Raw genomic sequence first — 18,449 nt, forward strand, 5'->3', positions numbered from 1 at the left:
TGCCTTTTGCCTTTTTTTTTTTTTTTTGAGAGAGAATTTTTTTAGTATTTATTTTTTTAGTTTTTGGTGGACACAACATCTTTTTTTTTTTTTTTTTAATGTGGTGCTGAGGATCGAACCCAGCGCCCCACGCATGCCAGGCGAGTGCGTTACCGCTTGAGCCACACCCCCAGCCCTGCCTTGGTGTTTCTTGAGTAACTGGTATCAAAATAACCTGTTATCTGCAAGAAAATGCAGGCAGGAAAAAAAACATTAATAAGAGGAAGGAACTCAAAGTTACTTAGAAGGGAGAGACTTTGTGACCCGTTTTATAGACCAGATTCTATTAGGATAGTTCCCCCTAACCATAAAATCTGTAAGAATGTATGTTTAAGAATCCAATTAGAATTGGTCAGCATGGGCCAAGGTAACCTAGAGTTGCCATGGCAGTGGGGACTTGAATGTCTGATTCACCCTGCAGTTAGTCACAAATCAAGAGGTGGACCTGGGCAGGACTCCGGAGAAACTTCTCTGGGATCGCCAAGAAAACAAGTGCAGGAGAGGCACATTGTCCATTTCCTCTCTGAAAAGACCCACTCTCCCTTGAAGAGTGTCCCCTTTCCCTTTTCCTTTAATAAACTCATGCCTATTACTCTGAGTGACCTGTCTGAAATCTTTCTTAGTCACAAGAATTGGAAGTTTGAAGAGGGGGTCCGGTCTTCTGGCTGCCTCAGTTTCTCAGAAGGCCCTAGTTTTCTAAAAGTTTCTCTTAAAAAAAAAAAAAAATTTTTTTTTTTTTTTTAAACCAGGGATTGAACCGAGGGGTACTTTACCACTGAGCTACATCCCTAGTTGTTTTTAAATCTTTTATATTGAAGCAGAGTATTGCTAAATTGCTGAGGCTGGCCTTCAACTTGCAATCCTCCTACTTTAGCGTCCCAAGTCACTTGAGATTACAGGCCTGTAACACTGATCCTGATGTCACTTTGTTACAGAGCTGGGGCCTGCTGAGAAACTAAGGCAGGATATATTTTAATGTGCTAGCTTAGGGGTTTATATAGGTATTGGATATGATGAGCATTGATCAAAATCTATGTCAAACAGGCATTGAGAACAGCACCAAAAGCACTGATCAAAGTCTATGTAAAATAGGCTAAATTGTTAAGGCTGGCTTTGAACTCGTAATCCTCCTGCCTCAGCCTCCCAAGTAGCTGGGATTACAGGAGTGTGCCACCCTGCCACTATGACTGGCTGCCTCTGGTCTTTTCTATAGGTTTTGCTTTCTGTTTTAAATACATTTACTGCTTTGGCAGTTACTCATCCATAAGAAGTAAATTACCACATAATCTCTTTACAGATTTCTCTGACACGCTTGTCCAAGCAAAGTGCTAATACTTCCGCTCTTTTCATTCAGCTGCATTACCATTCTGAACTCATTAAACTAATGAGCTACAAATACGGAATCTTGAGGACAGCAACTATGTCTGGTTCATCTTTACTTAGAGAGCCAGTCAGAGCAGTAGGCAGCGAAAAAATGCTTGTGGATTTAGTGAAAGCACTTTAAGGAACAAAATTAAAATAATTAGTACTTATTTTTTGTGTGTGTGGTGCCGTGAATGGACCCAGGGTCTCACACATGCTAGGAAAGTGCTCTAACACAGAGCTACATAGAGACAGAGCCATGTTAAGCTGCCTAAGGCTGGCCTCAAACTTGTGATTCTCTTGCCTTGGCCTCTCCAGTTGCTGGGATTACGGGAATGTGCCACCAAGCCTGGCTGAATGTTATCTTAATTTCTTTTAAAATTCAGTATAATCTAAGTGCATTAAAAATTTAAAATCCGGCTGCATTGGCACAGGCCCGTACTCCCATCAATCTGGGAAGCTGGAGCAGGATGATTGCCAAGTGTATGATTCCTAAAAAATCTTAATCAGAAAAAAAATTTTAAGATGTGGGTCTCATGGGGATAAATATGTCTGAAAGCATTCTTAAGAGAGAAATGAACCTCTTCCTTAATTCAATATAACTTGGCCAACATATTCATTCCAAGGCCTTAAAATAATCATGTTATTCATATGCAAGTGTTTTAAAAAAACTAGGATGACATACACAAAACATAAAATTAACCATTTTAAAGTATACAATTCAGTGACAGTGAATGAATTCACAAAATTATGCAACAATATTAAGTTCTGAAATAATCTCATTAACCTCAAAGATAATCCTGTACCCATTAAGGATTTAGTCCACCGTCTCCCTCTGGACCCTAGAAACCACTAGAAACATTAACTTTTAAGATGTACTAAGTAACTGGGTTTTTTTGGTAGTGGAACTGAGCCCAGGGGCACTTTACTAGTGAGCTACATTCCTAGTTCTTTTTATTTTGACCCAGGTTCACCCTGAATTGCTGAGGTCTGGCTAAGTTGCTGGGGCTGGTTTCAAATTTGCAGTCTTCCTGCCTCGGTCTACTGAATTGCTGGGATTAGAGGCATGTGCCTGGTTGTACTAACTTAAAATATACACAGTAGATATTTTAAAAGACAGATTTTAGAGGTGTACACACATATTTTAGTTATACAGAAAAGAGAAGTACAGTTCTTTTTCAATAATCTCAAAATTTTCAGTTTTTATTAACCATTTTATGTACATTGATACTAAGTCCTGAAACTGATAGAAACATGTCCAGAGTTTCTTACATAGTTAATGTACAAATACTCATTTATATTTTGCATAATAATGAAAGTGAAAATAATACAATAGTTACAGTTACATAAAAATATGTACAAGGATACAAACTTTATTATCTGACTTATAAAAGTGTAGATACTACACAAAAAAATGAGATTATAATTTTCAGAAAAGGAAAATGTGACCAAAATCCCTTTTCTTCTTAGAATTTAAAAATAAAATTGCTGATAATAAATTCCTAATGGACAGCCAAATCTTGGACTAATTCAAATTAGCAAGGGTTATCGAGGTGAAGCATTATGCTTTTTTCCCCACAATGCTCGGGGTGGAACCCAGAACCTCAGGAATGTTAGACAAGCACTCTATCATTGAGCTACATGCCCAGTCCAACATCAGGCATTTAAAAAATAAGGTTTGTAGTTTAAAAATACATCTTCTAAAAATTAAAAATGGCTTATTCATTTTCTTCCAGATTCTGGAAACACACTAGGAAAAGTAAATGTTGAAAACTTGATTCTTTGGAAAGATGTACCTCTAGTTCTGGAAAACATTGTCAGGGGGACCTGGTGGTCAAACCCTAAGAACAAACTCATGATATACCAATAATACTCAGAACAAAGAGGGAGAAATAATAAGCACCTGTTTTACTGATCTGCATTAGAATTATAAGACATGACATGATTTTAATGAGTTTTGAAAAGGATTTCAAATATTAGTTTAGAGAACCACTGATCTTATGACAACCTTGAAAATAGTATATCACACATTATCAAGATGCTATCTTTTTTTGGTGTAGGGGTATATTGGGCACTGAACTCAGGGGCAGTCAACCACAGAGCCGCATCCCCATCCCCTTTTTGTATTTTATTTAGAGACAGGGTCTCACTGAATTGCTTAGTGCCCAGCTTTTGCTGAGGCTGGCTTTGAATTCTGGATCCTCCTGCCTCAGCCTCCCAAGCCACTGGGGTCATAGGGATGTTCCGCTGCACCCAGCTCAAGATGCTATCTTACTAAGGAAATTTAGTTTTTAATAAGAGTAATTAGAATTTTATTCTACTGGCTTGAGAAGCAGTTTCCTATTTTGAATTACATGACAACACAATCATTAAGTTAATGTCATAAAAAGAATAATGATACTAGTTTAGAAAAGGAGCAAGAGCCTCTTTCACTGGGTTGTAACAATGAGCTCAGAGGGGTCAGGACTGGAAAGCAAGCACTGGGGGCAGGGCAGGGGCTCAGGTACCAAGCTGCTTATGCTCAAGGACAGAACAACACAAGGCACCCAGACAATTCAGAATGGCAGTGGCACCTGGATGCATAGTTACCATAGAGGGCCAGAGAAAGGCTGCTGCTGCATCAGCCTTGGCCCATGTACTATGGGAATCAATCCCTGCCTTCAATAGTAAATTGAAAATACAAATATCTAAACGCATACTTACCAAAAATAGATTATTTATGCTCATATTACAAAGCACAGAGGAGACATAAATTTTTTTTTTTTCTTCTGGTACTGGGGATGGAAACTAGGGATGTTCTACCTTTGAGCTACATTCTCAGTCCCTTTTAAAATTATTATTATTTTTTATTTTGAGATAAGGTCTAGTTGCTAAGGCTAGCCTCCAACTCCTGCCTCAACTTCCAGAGTCAGGAAAATTGGTGTGTACCACTCTGCCTTGAAACATTTGATTATTATTGTCATTATTATTATTTAGTACCAGGGATTGAATCCAGGGGGACTTTACCATTTGAGCTATATCCCCAGCCCTTCTTAAAATATTTTATTTGGAGACAGGGTCTCTCTGAGTTGCTAAAGCTGGCTTTGAACTCATGATCCTTCTACCTCGGCCTCCCAAGCTGCTGGAATTACAGGCATGCACTACCATGCCTGGCAACATTCGATTATTTTTAAAAGAAATCTAAACAATGATGAGGTTTCTCTTTACTTCATCTTAAAAACTAACTTGGAGGAACAAACACCTAAAAAATCCTATGACTATTAATATGTAACAAGGCACTTGAAACATTCCTTTCCAATCCAACTAAAAATATACCTGTCAACGTTCTGGAAAAAAACTTTTTAAAAAGCACTTAATTTTGGTGCAATTTTTCATGTAACCCAGTGATATTTATCATTTACAAGGCAGAAAGCCCCAACTTCCTGCAAAACAACCTGAAAAGTGCTTTCATCAGTAACAGGAACACTGCTAGTGGTTTGCTCTTTCACTGACAACATCCTGCAGTCGTTTGAGTAAAACATCATCATTTTCTTGGCAGAGGCGTTTGGCAGGTGATTCTGCATCTCCACTGATGGCTATTGCTCGCTTCTTGGTTCTCTGGTCACCTTGCCTTATCATGTTGTTGATGTCTTTCAAACTCTATGCAAAAGTAGAGAACGTGTGAATGAAAGGAGTGGGGTAGGGAAATACTAACAAAAACTGCTTTTTCCTACCCTCTTTTACTCAAATCTAAACATTGGCGTAGAAATTATTTTTTGAATCTAGACCAACCTCACAGGGATAGCTAGAACTAATTTTTTGGGTGATTTTAAAAGTTGATGAACCTCATAACAGAAGTTCTCATAACAGCAGTCCTCAGACCAAAGCAGCAGAAGCATGTGGGGACTTATTAAGAATACAGATTCTGAGTCAGACATTTTGGGGGTGGCCTCTAGAAATCCATATTTTGATAGGCCCTTCCAGTGATTTTGATGCTGTCTAAAGTTTGAGATCCTCTTCCTTAGAGTAGTGCTTTTCAAAGGTTAAGATGGTTACTAATCATCTGGGAATCTTGTTAAAATGCAGATTCAGATTTAGCTGGGGCCTCTGATTTTTTATTTCTAATAAGTTCCCAAGTGATGCTGATGTTGCTGGTTCATGAACCACCCTGAGTAGCAAGGACTGAGAAGTGACTCCTGAAAGATGTGCATCACAGTCATCTTGGAAGTGTGTAATAGTTAGAGTCTCAGAACTGCCTGCTAGTGTTTTGTTTTTCAGGAGGTCTGTGAGACAGGTTTTTGAGTTCAACCAGTTTCCCAGGTGATTCTGACTCATGGTTTCGGAATCACCACCTCAGAAATCAACTGGTCCAGGGCTGGTGCTGTAGCTCAGTGGTAGAGTGCTTGCCTAGCATGGGTGGCAATAGGTTTGATCCTCAGCACCACATAAAGTAAATAAATAAAATGAAGTTACAAAAAAAAAATTTTAAAAAAAAGAAAGAAAGAAAGAAATCAACTAGTCCAACCCTTGATCACAAGCAAGGATCTCTTCTACATAGAAATCAATTTCTACGAGGAAGAAGTACAGGTCTGTATCTTAGTCAACTTTCTTTGCCAAATATAGTAATAACTCAGTAAGTGTCTGTTGGAACTGAATAGGAAATTAATGAGCTTAGGAGCTGCCATTGCATTTGGACCAAGAATTTATTCCAGTCAATACTGATCTGTCTTCTGGAGACATACTGAATATATCTTCTTGACAGCCCAAGATATATCTGAAAATGCCAATCATATATATCCCTATTCATCACTGTATGGAAATGAAGATGAAGATAATATTTTCATAAGAGTGTACATAAGAGGAGGCCCTTGTTTTCAGACTTTTCACTATGGTGGTTGTCATCCATCAAATGCACTTGAAAGTGCATTCCTAGTCCTTTAAACTTAAGATTCACCAACGAGGAATGTGCTGCAGTTCCAACTACTCAGAGATTGAGGTAGGAGGATCACTTAAATCCCGAAGTTCAAGGCCAGCCTGGATATAGTGAGATTGTGTCTCAAACTCAAACACACACACACACACACACACACACTCCCCCCATGTCTGATCACTTGTAGATGCTGCCTTCCTGATCTCTTCTTGAACAGGGATATCCATGGGACTTTTGAAGTGAACTCTTTTAACACACCAAAGCAATAGATCAATAGATATAGCAGTATATTCAACAGAATATACTGCTCCTTTTTACTTCCTTTTTTTCAGTGCTAGACCCAGAGTCTCATGCCTGCTAGGAAGCACTACACTACTGTATTGCACCCCTGCCCCCTGAATATACTGTTCTTATTACAGAAAACATGCTATAGTTAACAGTATATATATATATATATATACACACACACACACACACATTTTTTTGGTACTGGGGATTGAACTCAGGGGCACTTAGCCACTAAGCCACATCTCCAGTCCTGTTGTGTATTTTATTTAGGGACAGGGCCTCACTGAGTCGCTTAGTGCCTCACTTTTGCTAAGGCTGGCTTTGAACTTGTGATCCTCCTGTCTCAGCCTACTGAACCCCTGGGATAACAGGCGTGCACTACCTCGCCAAGCTGGAGCAGTTGATATTTTATCAGTAGTAACTTTACAAAAAAGACAAAACCAGAATCAATGATTACTGACTGATAATTTGAAAGCCATTATTATTATTATTATTAATTTTTTTGGGGGGTAAAGTTACTAGAAATCCAACTTTTCTGGCAAAGTTATATGACAATCTTAGCTTGAAATCCATTTTTTTTTTTAAATGTGCTTTTGGGGATCGAACCCAGTGCTTCACATGTGCTAGGCAAGCGCTCTACCACTGAGCCATGACACTAGCCCTGAAATCCAATTTTAACAAGTACACTCACTTAAGTTGTTTTGGAGTGAAGTCTCTGTGCACCTTACCTTAGAAGGACTGCCATTGAACTTGTACAGCAGAGCACTCCTTGGTGTAAGGCCTGACCCATTCTTGTGTGGTGAAACATAAATGGAATGCTGCTGAGAAATTCGGCGTGGTGAACCAGGTTGTTGCTTAATATGTGGAAAAGGAGAGAGTGGTGGAGCATCCATCTAAAGTAACCCAAAAATCAGATTAAAAAAATTTTTTTTTTCTTGTTTTGAACTCACCTTTGTTTTTGTTTTTTTTTTGTACTGGGGATTGAACCCAAGGGTGCTTTATCACTGAGTCACATCCCCAGCCCTTTTTATTTTTATTTTGAGACAGACAGGGTCTTGCTAAGTTGCTAAGGCTGGCTTTGAACTTGTGATCCTCCTGCCTCAGCTTCCCAAGTGGCTGGGATTACAGGTGTGCCATCACGCCCAGCTAGAGCTTTCTTTTTTATAGCCCATGCCTGGTCTTCTGGAGCTACCTCAGCCTAAACAATGGTAACACTTCCTCAGTCCAACTGTTACTGCCCAAACTGGGGTCTATGTAAACATTTCTCAGTATTACCTTTATTAAAGATCCAGGCCTACTTATTTCCTTTGAGAAAAACACTCAACTCACAATATAATAAGAGAAACCAAAAGCAACAGAAAAAAAAATACCCAAGTACCCAAATTAATTGTTTTAATATTTTCTTGTTCCCACTGAGCCTTGCCAATATGTATACCTAATTTTTAGCAATAAAACCACAGGTCTCTGATCTATAACAGCCTTACTCACTAATTTCCTAGTCATTCTATAATTAATTGCCAGTGAATATGCTACTATATAAAGAACCAGTGAGGCTTTAAACTATGCAATACTTATTTAGCAAAATACACCAACTATAACTATAATTATTAATTTAGTAATAAAATGTAAAACGTACCACATGATCCTGATTTGACAAGTCATATTTCAGTGCAAATGACTTCACTCTTCCTACATATATTGTATTGTAAAATTTGATAAGATCACCTCTTTCCTCTTTCACTGGTCCACTGGGACAGTTAGGTGTTTTTGTGGCATTTTCCAAATCTGTTAAAAAAAATTCAGTGTTGTGATAGGCTTACTTTAATATACAAGCTAGTGATTTGAATTATAGCCATCTTTATGATATAAAAAACCCCCACAAATCCTTATGAAAAGCAATTAGTATTTCCAGAGAAGGTTCATAAATCCATCTGCATTATTTATAGATCAAATTGGAATCTAAAGAAATATAAGCATGTGAACTAAAGGTGGTGCTCTTTCTCTAGATGCCACTTCAGCAAGCATTTTTCACAGCCATAGCCTTGAACTCACTATCAAGGTTGCACCATCCTTGGCTAGAATATAGTTAAAGCTTCATGGTATGGGTGGCAATAGCAAACCCTGAGCTTCAGATAACAAAAAGACCTGCAGATATTCTGACTCTTTTTTAAAAGGTAAAAAAAAAAAAAAATTAAAAAAAATTTTTGTTGTTGTTGTTGTAGATGGACACAATGCCTGTATTTTTATTTATTTTTATGTGGCGCTAAGGATCGAATCCAGGGCCTCACACATGCTAGGCGAGTGCTCTACCGCTGAGTCACAATCACAGCCCTCAAGGATGCCCTTTTAAAAAGAAATGATGTTTAATCAAGTTGTCCCATCAGTCCTATATAATAAGAACATATCATAGAGCAATCAAGAATGAGTTCTGCAGCCAGCCATCTCAGAGTTAGCACCCCTAACTGCCTCAGCCTACTGAACTACTGGTTATTAGCAATAAGAAACAAACAAAAAATAACAACAACAACAAAAAAAGGGTGTGGGGTGGGTATTGTGTGGATTAGCTGGGGAAAGCACATTTGCAAGGCTCTAGAAACCTAAGTGTTAACCATGGTGAGAATCTGTGTAGCAGAGAAAGGTGTAATTTTAGTGAATGTTATATTAACAGATAGAACAAAATGGATTTGCTAGGCAAGTGCTCTACCACTGAGCTACAACCCCAGCCCAAAATACAATAAATCTGACACTGCTTATAAACAAAATAGTAAATAAAAGCTGCTATTTACTGAGATATTACTGTAGGCAAGCCTTATGTTAAATATTCTATAATTCTTTTTAACAAGTCCTAAGTAAATACTGTAAAATTTTCAATTTACTATATCTACTTGAGCATTATTATGTTATTTAAGTCATAATTTAGTCCTCATAAGTCTTCAAATCAAGAATGCCAGCCTGGGGTGGTCTGCTAACATGGCAGTGAAGAATTCACAATCCACGAGTGGGGGGCTAATATGTTCATCAGGTAGCTCATTCTCCACAGGGCTGGTCTTAGGCATAGCTCAAACAATGAACAATGCTTTGCTAATTAATATAATCAACATCAGAAATGGGTTTTTGGTGATGAAAGAAGTGACCATTTATTAAGTGTGACTGTAACAGGGGTCCCTTTCACAAAATGGAGTCCACTTCATGCTTTGCTGCTAGACCACTGGCAACTTATTTTAAAACTGACATATTTATTCATCCTTCTTCTCCCTTTCCCCTTCCCAACCACAGGAGAAGGAAGATTAATTCCTGCCCTAAGTCGAGTTATCCGAACTTCTGCTCACTATGCAAAAGAACAAAACTGTGAACCTGGACACAGAAATAACAGCTCTTTTAAGGACATAAGTCTTAGCATGGTGCATAAGATGACAACAGGGTGCAATCTTGCTTGTAGTGGCAGAAACATCTAGGGACTTATAAACAGGTAATTTCCTTAATTGGCTCCTCAAGAAGATCATGGACAGCTGTTTTCCCTGTCATTCATATTTTCAAATTTTAAGAATCTTTTATGTGTTTGATCAATGTATATATTTAGAGTAGAAAACTTCACCCAAAACACAGTTTACAGAGGACAAATTAATGATCTCTGTGGAAGAAAGCACATGACACATTCTTTTTCTCAAACTTATTTCCTTTTTTTTTTTTTTTTTTTTTTTTGAGACAGAGTCTCACTATTTCACCCAGGCTGATCCTGAACTCATGAGCTCAGGTGATTCTCCCATCTCAGCCTCCCAAGTAGCTGGGACTATAGGCCAGAGTCACCATACCTAGCTTGTCTATTTATTTTTTTAAAAATGTGTGTACTTCCCACCATACCTACATCATGACTCTGTGTTACCTGCATCCACTATGTGATGTACAAGATAATCAAAGGTGTATTACATACTGTTGTATACATGTCAAATTGGATAGCTTACCATCATCTGTCATTTCAAAATCACCATTTATATTACTGTATGCCACTTCTTTTGGAACACTTTTCAAAAGAACACTTCTATACACCTAAGGGCCAAAGGGAGGGAAAAGTATAGCTGAATCAAAGATGCACATGTTCAGCAAAATCAAAATAACAAGAGAAAAATATCAAGCCAATTAAAAAGAATGTGTCACATGGGTGATAATCAAAGATAAAATGTTATTAAATCTCTTAAGTGTAGACTAGGGCAAACATCATGGAAGAAGAAATACTAAGGCAGAGCCTATTACCTAAAATGTACCATCTTAGTTTATAAAAAAAAAAAAATTAAGAAGTAACTAGTCTCATAACAGGTTCTTATGAAATAAAAATCACCTCAAAGATAAGAACTCATTCTTCCTTTGAATTCATTTTCATTTTTTTAAGTTATCTTTTTCTTTAACATTTATTTATTTATTTTTTTTTGTGGTGCTAAGGATTGAACCAAGCACCTTGCATATGCTAGATGAGTGCTCTACCGCTGAGCCACAGCCCCAGCTTTGGGTTGCCCCTAGAGCATTCCAATCTCCTTTCTGATGGAGAAAAGGAAATTTTTTTCCTCCCTGATTTTTCTACCTCCAAGATAGCTGGAAAAACAAGTTCCATTTCCTTTTATCCTATAGGTAATTGATCTTGAGAAGATATTCAGAAAGTAGTGGCTAGGCCCATTTTTAACCTACATTACTCATCTTAAACATCTTTAGGGACAATCTGAACCTCTCTAGATTTTGCTCCTGAGGAGTTTTTCCTAATGAAAAGACCCAGAAACTTTTAGTTTGTCAAAAGACTTAAATTCCTGTAGTTGGCCTTTTCCAAGTCTCTATCTATACTACCCACCACTGGTCTATTTTGGGGCTTCAGGAAAGAAGTAAAACTACTTTTAGGTTCTCTTACAAGGAGGTATGACTATCTGCCCTAACTTTCTCTTTCTGTCTGTGACCTCCAGGTCCAAAAAGGAGGCTATTATATACTACCTAACAGCAAAGCAAATAGATTCTTGAATGACCAAAGCCTTAAGTTGTATTCTGCTGCAATAGTAACAATGGGAATTGAAAGTTCATTAAATACTTCCTAGGTACCAGAGTACCATGCCAACATTTTACATTTCCATGCTAGAAAGGATTTACTAGATTCTCATCACAACTATTGTAATAAATTATCAGAGATGCTTAACATCTAATCAAAGACGCAAATGTAAAGATTCTCCATAGATGGCAGAAGAAGCTGTAATTAAATAAATTAATCCTCAAATTTCACCAGATTTAAACATTATCAGAGAATCAAGATTTAAATTATTTTTTAGTTGTAGACAGACACGATACATTTATTTATTTATCTATTTATTTATTAGTAGTTATTTTTTTAATTACAGTTGGACATGATACCTTTATTCCAAACATTTAGTTTTTTATGTGGTGCTGAGGATAGAACCCAGATAGAATCTGTGTATGCTAGACGAACACTCTACCGCTGAGCCACAACCCCAGCCCCAATTATTTTATTTATTTATTTTAACGTGATGCTGAGATTGAACCCAGTGCATCACACATGCTAAGCAAGCGCCCTACCACTGAGCCGCAACCCCAGCCTGAGAATCAAGTTTTATATAATGAAGACATATTATTATAATACATCTTTCACTAGACTTCCTAGTACAAAATGTCTCCCCACAAGAAATGGACAAACAGAATGGCAGTTCTTGTGAGAAGTACATCTAAGCATTTGGATGAGTCAGAAACAAGACTTCTCAGCTTCTGCTAAAATTGTCCTTTAATGAAACTAGCTCTTGAGTTTAATGGTATCCACTAAACCAGATAATCTAAAGTTAAATAAATTAATCCTCAATTTAATACAGTAAAACTATAAAGGAGGTTTATCTTTTATGTAACTCATTAGACAAAAAAAAAAAAAAAAATACAAATCTATTTTTGGATAGTAGGAAAAAGAATGTAACTCACATGACTATTAGCTTGAGGCTGATTCCTATAACTTTTCATTATTTCTTGAAAAGTTCTTTCTTCTTTTGTTACCTAAGAGAAATAAAAAGCTACATTTGCCAACTGGCTTTTGAAAGAAAAATGGTTTGAACAAAAACTTCAATTATAGGTTGGCACTGAGAGCAGCCTTGCAGAAAAGCCATTAACCCAAGGGCAATCCATGACTAAAACCCACTAACATTTATGATTTTTACTACCTTTAAAGTTCAGGTTTTTATGGCCAGTGGGGGGACTCAGTTAATAGTTTCATTAATCAAAAAGCATTGAAATTGCTAAGATATAAATCTACTGAGAATGCATTTCAGAATGAGATAAGAAAACTCAGACCTGCTGAACCCCATGCAGTCTCCAGTTTTCTTAGTTTTAAGTACTTATTTAAGAGTAATTTAACTACATATTAAATAATAGAAACTGTTTTACAGTGATTCACAGTAAAACTGAATAGCTATTATAGGATTAGGTTTTTAACATTTCAGTACAGAGTAGGGTTTCTAATACTTAGATGTCAAGAGGTGGCTCACAGAAAGGAAATATGGTTAGTGATCCAAAAGCAAATCCATTTTGTTCTGTTAATATAACATTCACTAAAATTACACCTTTCTCTGCTACATAGTCTATTAGCACTAAACCTGCTGTCTACAATGATGAGCTAGAAATGACAAAAACCTGAACTCTGACAGTTTTCTGGAAAATAGAAATGGTTAGTTTTTAACATTTATTAAGACCTATTTTGTACAGAGATTTTTAAAGAAGCATTGTGGGAGGAGGTGCTCACAAAGGAGTTTGAAAACATGTCCTTTACTTTAAAAATCTTTAAAAAATCACTTCTTAAAATTGTATTCGAGAGGAGGAGGGAGGAAGTGCTGGGGAGTGATATTACCAAATTATATTGTTGTATTGTGTGCATGCACAAATATGTAACAACAAATCCCACCACTATCTACAACTATAATGTACCAATTTAAAAATATTAAAAATATGGGGATTGCATATACAAGGGCCTGGGTTCAATTCCCAGCACCAAAAAAAAAAAAAGTAGGGGAACAAAAAGCCAACTATACATCAGTTAGAACTGATGGTTTGGCCTACAGTCAAGACAAAAGTAGAAAGAAATTTTTCAGATACAGAATCTTAAAAAACAAGTAAAATACGCTATTTTATGTCTTAAAACATGGTGTAGCATGGACTGGGGTTGTGGCTCAGCGGTAAAGCGCTCGCCTAGCATGTGTGAGACCCTGGGTTCCATCCTCAGTACCACATAAAAATGAATAAGTAAAATAAAGGTATTGTGTCCAACTACAACTAAAAAATAAATATATAAAGAAAAAAACATGGTGTAGCAACTTAAAGTAAAATGCATTTCTGAGGCAGCACGATAAAACACCAGAAAGAAATATAGAAGCATTTTTTTTTTTTTTTTCCTTTTTTGGGCAATACTGAGGACCGAACCCAGGGGCACTCTGCCACTGAGTGACAACCCTAGCCCTTTTTATTTTGAGACAACCTTGCTAAATTGCTGAGGCTGGCTTCAAACTTGTAATCCTCCTATCTCACTCTCCTGAATTCCTGGAATTACAGGCGTGTACGACCACATCAGGCTAGTACAGAAGGTATTTTACACTAGATTATAAGTGAGGAGATCCTAGGTTGCTACTTACTGTGTAACTTGGGCCAAATTATTTTGAGTTTTGGGCCTCATTAATTCACCTAAAATGTAATGATTATTTAGTTTATAAGTATCACATCAGAAACGTCAAGGAGTAGGGGTGGAAATGGCATTATTCATATATTCTCTTTTATGACCAATTTACTCTTATGAAATGAAAAGCTGTTTATGATGAAACTAACTGAAGAGTCCAGGGAATAGAGTATCTTAAAATTACTACTTAATAATAGTGGGTACTGTTGTTTTGTAGCACAAAAGCAAACGAAGGATCAAGTTCAAGAAATTTTTGCTTGATATTTTAAATAAGGTAACTAGAGCCAAGATCTTCTCTATGCTTACCTTCGCCATGATGTAAAAGGCACAAAGAAGGAGCTGGTCCAAATGCCTATCTTTCATCAAATCAGGGCAGTGAACTAAGGTGAATTCAAAACATGTCCATATCTTTCTTCGTAATTCATTTGAAACATCCAGTTTTAAACATAAATCGCGTAAGCGTACACTTGCTAAATGATAAACCTAAGATATAAGATAACACATTGATATAAAAAAATTAAGTGAGTCATTTCTCAAGCTTTTATGTTTTACCACTGAACATGGGCTTACAGACCAAGACAAAACAATATCTAGGCTGCTGATATTTTACTTAAAATTTCTGTTCAATAACACTAGTTAACTGCTATGGCAAGAGTACACAGATTAAAGAGAAATTCTCTTTGGAATAACCCTTGCACCCCCAGTTTGGGACTAGGGATTGAACCTAGGGTGCTCTACCATTGAATTACAACACCAGTGCTTTTTTGAGACAGGGTCTCACTAAATTGCAGAGGCTGGCCTTAAACTTTGCAATCCTCTTCCCTCAGCTCCCAAACCACTGGGATTAGTCAAGCAGATCTTTAGCATACTTTAAAAAACTTCCCCTCCCCCTATTTTATGGTGCTGGGGATCAAATCCAGGGTCTCTTATATGCTAGACAGGTGCTCTATGAATGAGCTACATTATGAATGAGCTACATATCCAGCCCCTAAAAACACTTTTTAAAGATGCTACTTGTTATTCTATGTTATTAACTATAGATGGGGCTGGGGATGTGGCTCAAGCGGTAGCGCGCTCGCCTGGCATGCGTGCGGCCCTGGTTCGATCCTCAGCACCCATACAAACAAAGATGTTGAGTCCGCCGAAAACTTAAAAAAAAATAAATATTAAAAAAATTCTCTCTCGCTCTCTCACTCTCTCTTTAAAAAAAAAAAAAACATAGAAAGCAAGAAATACTAAAAAGAAGGGTTTATCTACATGATGACCATTATGAATGCATAATTTTTCAAGTGGTCAGGAGTTTATGTTTGTTTTCTTTGGGTTTAGGTAAAATTGTTAGAAAGGTTAACATAGCAGACAGTAAAGAACTAAAAGTTGGGGCTGGAGTTGTAGCTCAGTGGTAGAGCACTCGCCTAGCAGGTATAAGCACTGGGTTTGATCCTCAGCCCCACATAAAAATACATGAAATAAAAATATTGTGTCCATCTACAACAACAACAACAACAACAAAAAACTAAAAATAAATAAATAAATATTTTTTTTTGATACTGCAGATTGAGCTCAGAGGTACTTTACCACTGAGCCACATCCCCAGTCCTTTTTACTTTTTATTTTGAAACAGAGTCTCCCTAAGTTGCTTAAGGCCTAAGTTGCTGAGGCTAGCCTCAAAACTTTGATCCCCCTGCCTCAGCCTCCCAAATTGCTGGGATTACAGGTGTGAGCCACTGCTTCTGGGGAAGGCTTCAAAGAATAGGTTTGTGTGCAAAATCATCTGGAGAATCAACTGCCCCAAAATGCACAAATAAAATAATTACAGTTGAAAGCAACAAAAGACAATGAACATTATTGTAGAAACCAGGACTGTTTCCCAGTGTCTGGTCTCTTTTTTTTTTCTACGTAACAAAACTCTTGCCACTTGCTCTCCTGAAAATTCTAAGCAGCACTGGTGAATATAACTTCTGAGACGGGTTCTAAAGGTAAGAGCGAATGCATTTTTTTTTCCTTGTTGGTGCTGGGGATTGAACCCAGGTCCTTGGGCATGCTAGGCAAGCACTTTAGTAACTGAGCTATATCCCCAGCCACTGGAATGCAGATTTGATAGCTAGAGTAGGAGCAATTATTTTGAGTTGAGTTAGAAACTGGGGTTGTGGCTCAATGGCTAGAACATTTGCCTCACACACATGAGGCACCAGGTTTGGTGCACCAAATCAGCACCACATAAAAATAAATAACAAAATACAGATATTGTGTTCATCTATAACTAAAAGCAAACAAACAAAACCTAAAAAATCCCTAGAAAGAACCTAAGTTATTATTATTATTTTTTTGTGGTCCTGGAGATTGAACACAGCAATACTCTATTACTGAGCTACATTGCTTGTCCTATTTTATTTATTTATTTTGGTACAGGGGATTGAACCCAGGGGCACTTAACCACTGAGCCACATCCCCATCCTTTTTTTTTTTTTAAAAGGTATTTGTTTTTTTTTTCTTTTTTAATATTTATTTTTTAGTTTTCGGTGGACACAACATCTTTGTATATGGTGCTGAGGATCGAACCAGGGCCGCACGCATGCCAGGCGAGCGCGCTACCGCTTGAGCCACATCCCCAGCCCCCATCCCCATCCTTTTTAAAAATATTTCATTTAGAGTCAGAGTCTCACTGAGTTGCTCAGGGCCTTGCTAAGTTGCTGAGGCTGGCTTTGAACTCACAATCCTCCTGCCTCAGCCTCCTGAGCCGCAGGGATTACAGGCATGTGCCACCATGCCCAGCGCCCTTTTTTATTCTTTAATGAATCAAAGGATATTACCAGCAAAATGAAAAAATGACTCACAAAATGGAAGAAAATATCTATAAATTATGAATGTGATAGGGATTAATATCAATATCAAGAATATATTTAGGGCTGGGATTGTGGCTCAGCGGTAGAGCGCTCGCCTAGCACGGGCAAGACCCAGGTTCAACCCTGAGCACCACATAAAAATAAAGGCATTGTGTTGTGTCCATCTACACCTAAAAAATAAATATTAAAAAAATATATTTAAAGAGCTCCTATAACTCAACCAGAAAATAAATTAAAAATTATTAAAAATTATTAAATTAAAAATTGAAGGGGCTGGGGATATGGCTCAAGTGGAAGCGCACTTGCCTGGCATGCGTGCGGCCTGGGTTCGATCCTCAGCACCACATACAAATAAAGATGTTGTGTCCACCGAAAACGAAAAAAATAAATATTAAAAAATTCTCTAAAAAAAAAAAATTAAAAATTATTCAGATGGGGCTCGAGTTGTGGCTCAGCAGTAGAGCGCTCGCCTAGCACATGTGAGGCCCTGGGTTCAATCCTCAACACCACATAAAAATAGATAAAAAACATTTAAAAAAATTAGTCAGAGGGGCTGCAGTTGTAGCTCTGTGGTACAGCACTTACAGACACTGGGTTTGATCCTTAGCACCACATAATTATTTTTATAAAGTTATGTGTCTCTCTATAACTAAAAAGAAAAGAAAAAAAGGCAAATTTATCAAAAAAATATTGGGCAGAGTACTTGAATAGACATCTCTCCAAAGACAATACATAGAAGGCCACTAAGCCCATGACAAGAGGCTTAACATCAATAATAAGGAAAGTGAAAATCCAAACTACAATGAGATTCTATTTAACACCCATTAGATGGCTAAAAAAACATTAAAAGTCCAGAAAATAACAACTACTGGCAAGGAGAACTGTGTACTGCTAAAAGAAATATAAAATGGTACAGCCACTATGAAAAATAGTATGGTAGTTTTTCAAGAAATTAAATACTGAGTTATTTTTTCAATTCTGGGAAAATATCCAGAACACTGAAAACAGAGATTCAAACAGTACCAGTGTTCATAGTAGCATTTTATTTACAATAGACAAAAGGTGAAACCAACCCAAATGTCCACTAAGAGATGAATGTTGTACACACATATAACAAAGTATTACTTATCCTTAAAAAGGAAAGCAATTCTAACATATTACCCACATGGATGAACATAGAAGACATTATGTTTAGTGAGGTAAGCCAGTCACAAAAGGACAAAATATTATATGATTATGTGGTATGTAGAGTAATCACATTCAAAGAGCTACAAAATAAGTTGGTGGTTGCCAGGGGTTTGAGGGAGAGGAG

General features: G+C 37.2%; 1 protein-coding gene across 4 annotated transcripts in view; it reads right to left on the minus strand.

Annotated features, from left to right (window-relative positions):
• Positions 1-2,572: 2,572 nt before the first annotated feature.
• The window catches only part of Rbl1 (RB transcriptional corepressor like 1), a 61,672-nt gene continuing 45,795 nt past the window's right edge, over positions 2,573-18,449 (minus strand). For all 4 annotated transcript variants that reach the window (XM_058575449.1, XM_058575448.1, XM_046433712.2 and 1 more), the window contains 6 exons: positions 14,601-14,777; positions 12,557-12,628; positions 10,561-10,645; positions 8,235-8,383; positions 7,327-7,491; positions 2,573-5,040 (listed from right to left, as the gene is read on the minus strand). In XM_058575449.1, coding sequence (XP_058431432.1) covers positions 4,870-5,040; positions 7,327-7,491; positions 8,235-8,383; positions 10,561-10,645; positions 12,557-12,628; positions 14,601-14,777 — 819 coding nt within the window. In that variant the 3' untranslated portion in view covers positions 2,573-4,869. The remainder of the gene's footprint in view (positions 5,041-7,326; positions 7,492-8,234; positions 8,384-10,560; positions 10,646-12,556; positions 12,629-14,600; positions 14,778-18,449) is intronic.

This window comes from Marmota monax, unplaced genomic scaffold, assembly GCF_021218885.2.
Source record: "Marmota monax isolate L192 unplaced genomic scaffold, Marmota_monax_Labrador192_F-V1.1 WCK01_AAM20220418_F8-fsc00014, whole genome shotgun sequence".
Classification (NCBI taxonomy): Eukaryota; Metazoa; Chordata; class Mammalia; order Rodentia; family Sciuridae; genus Marmota; species Marmota monax.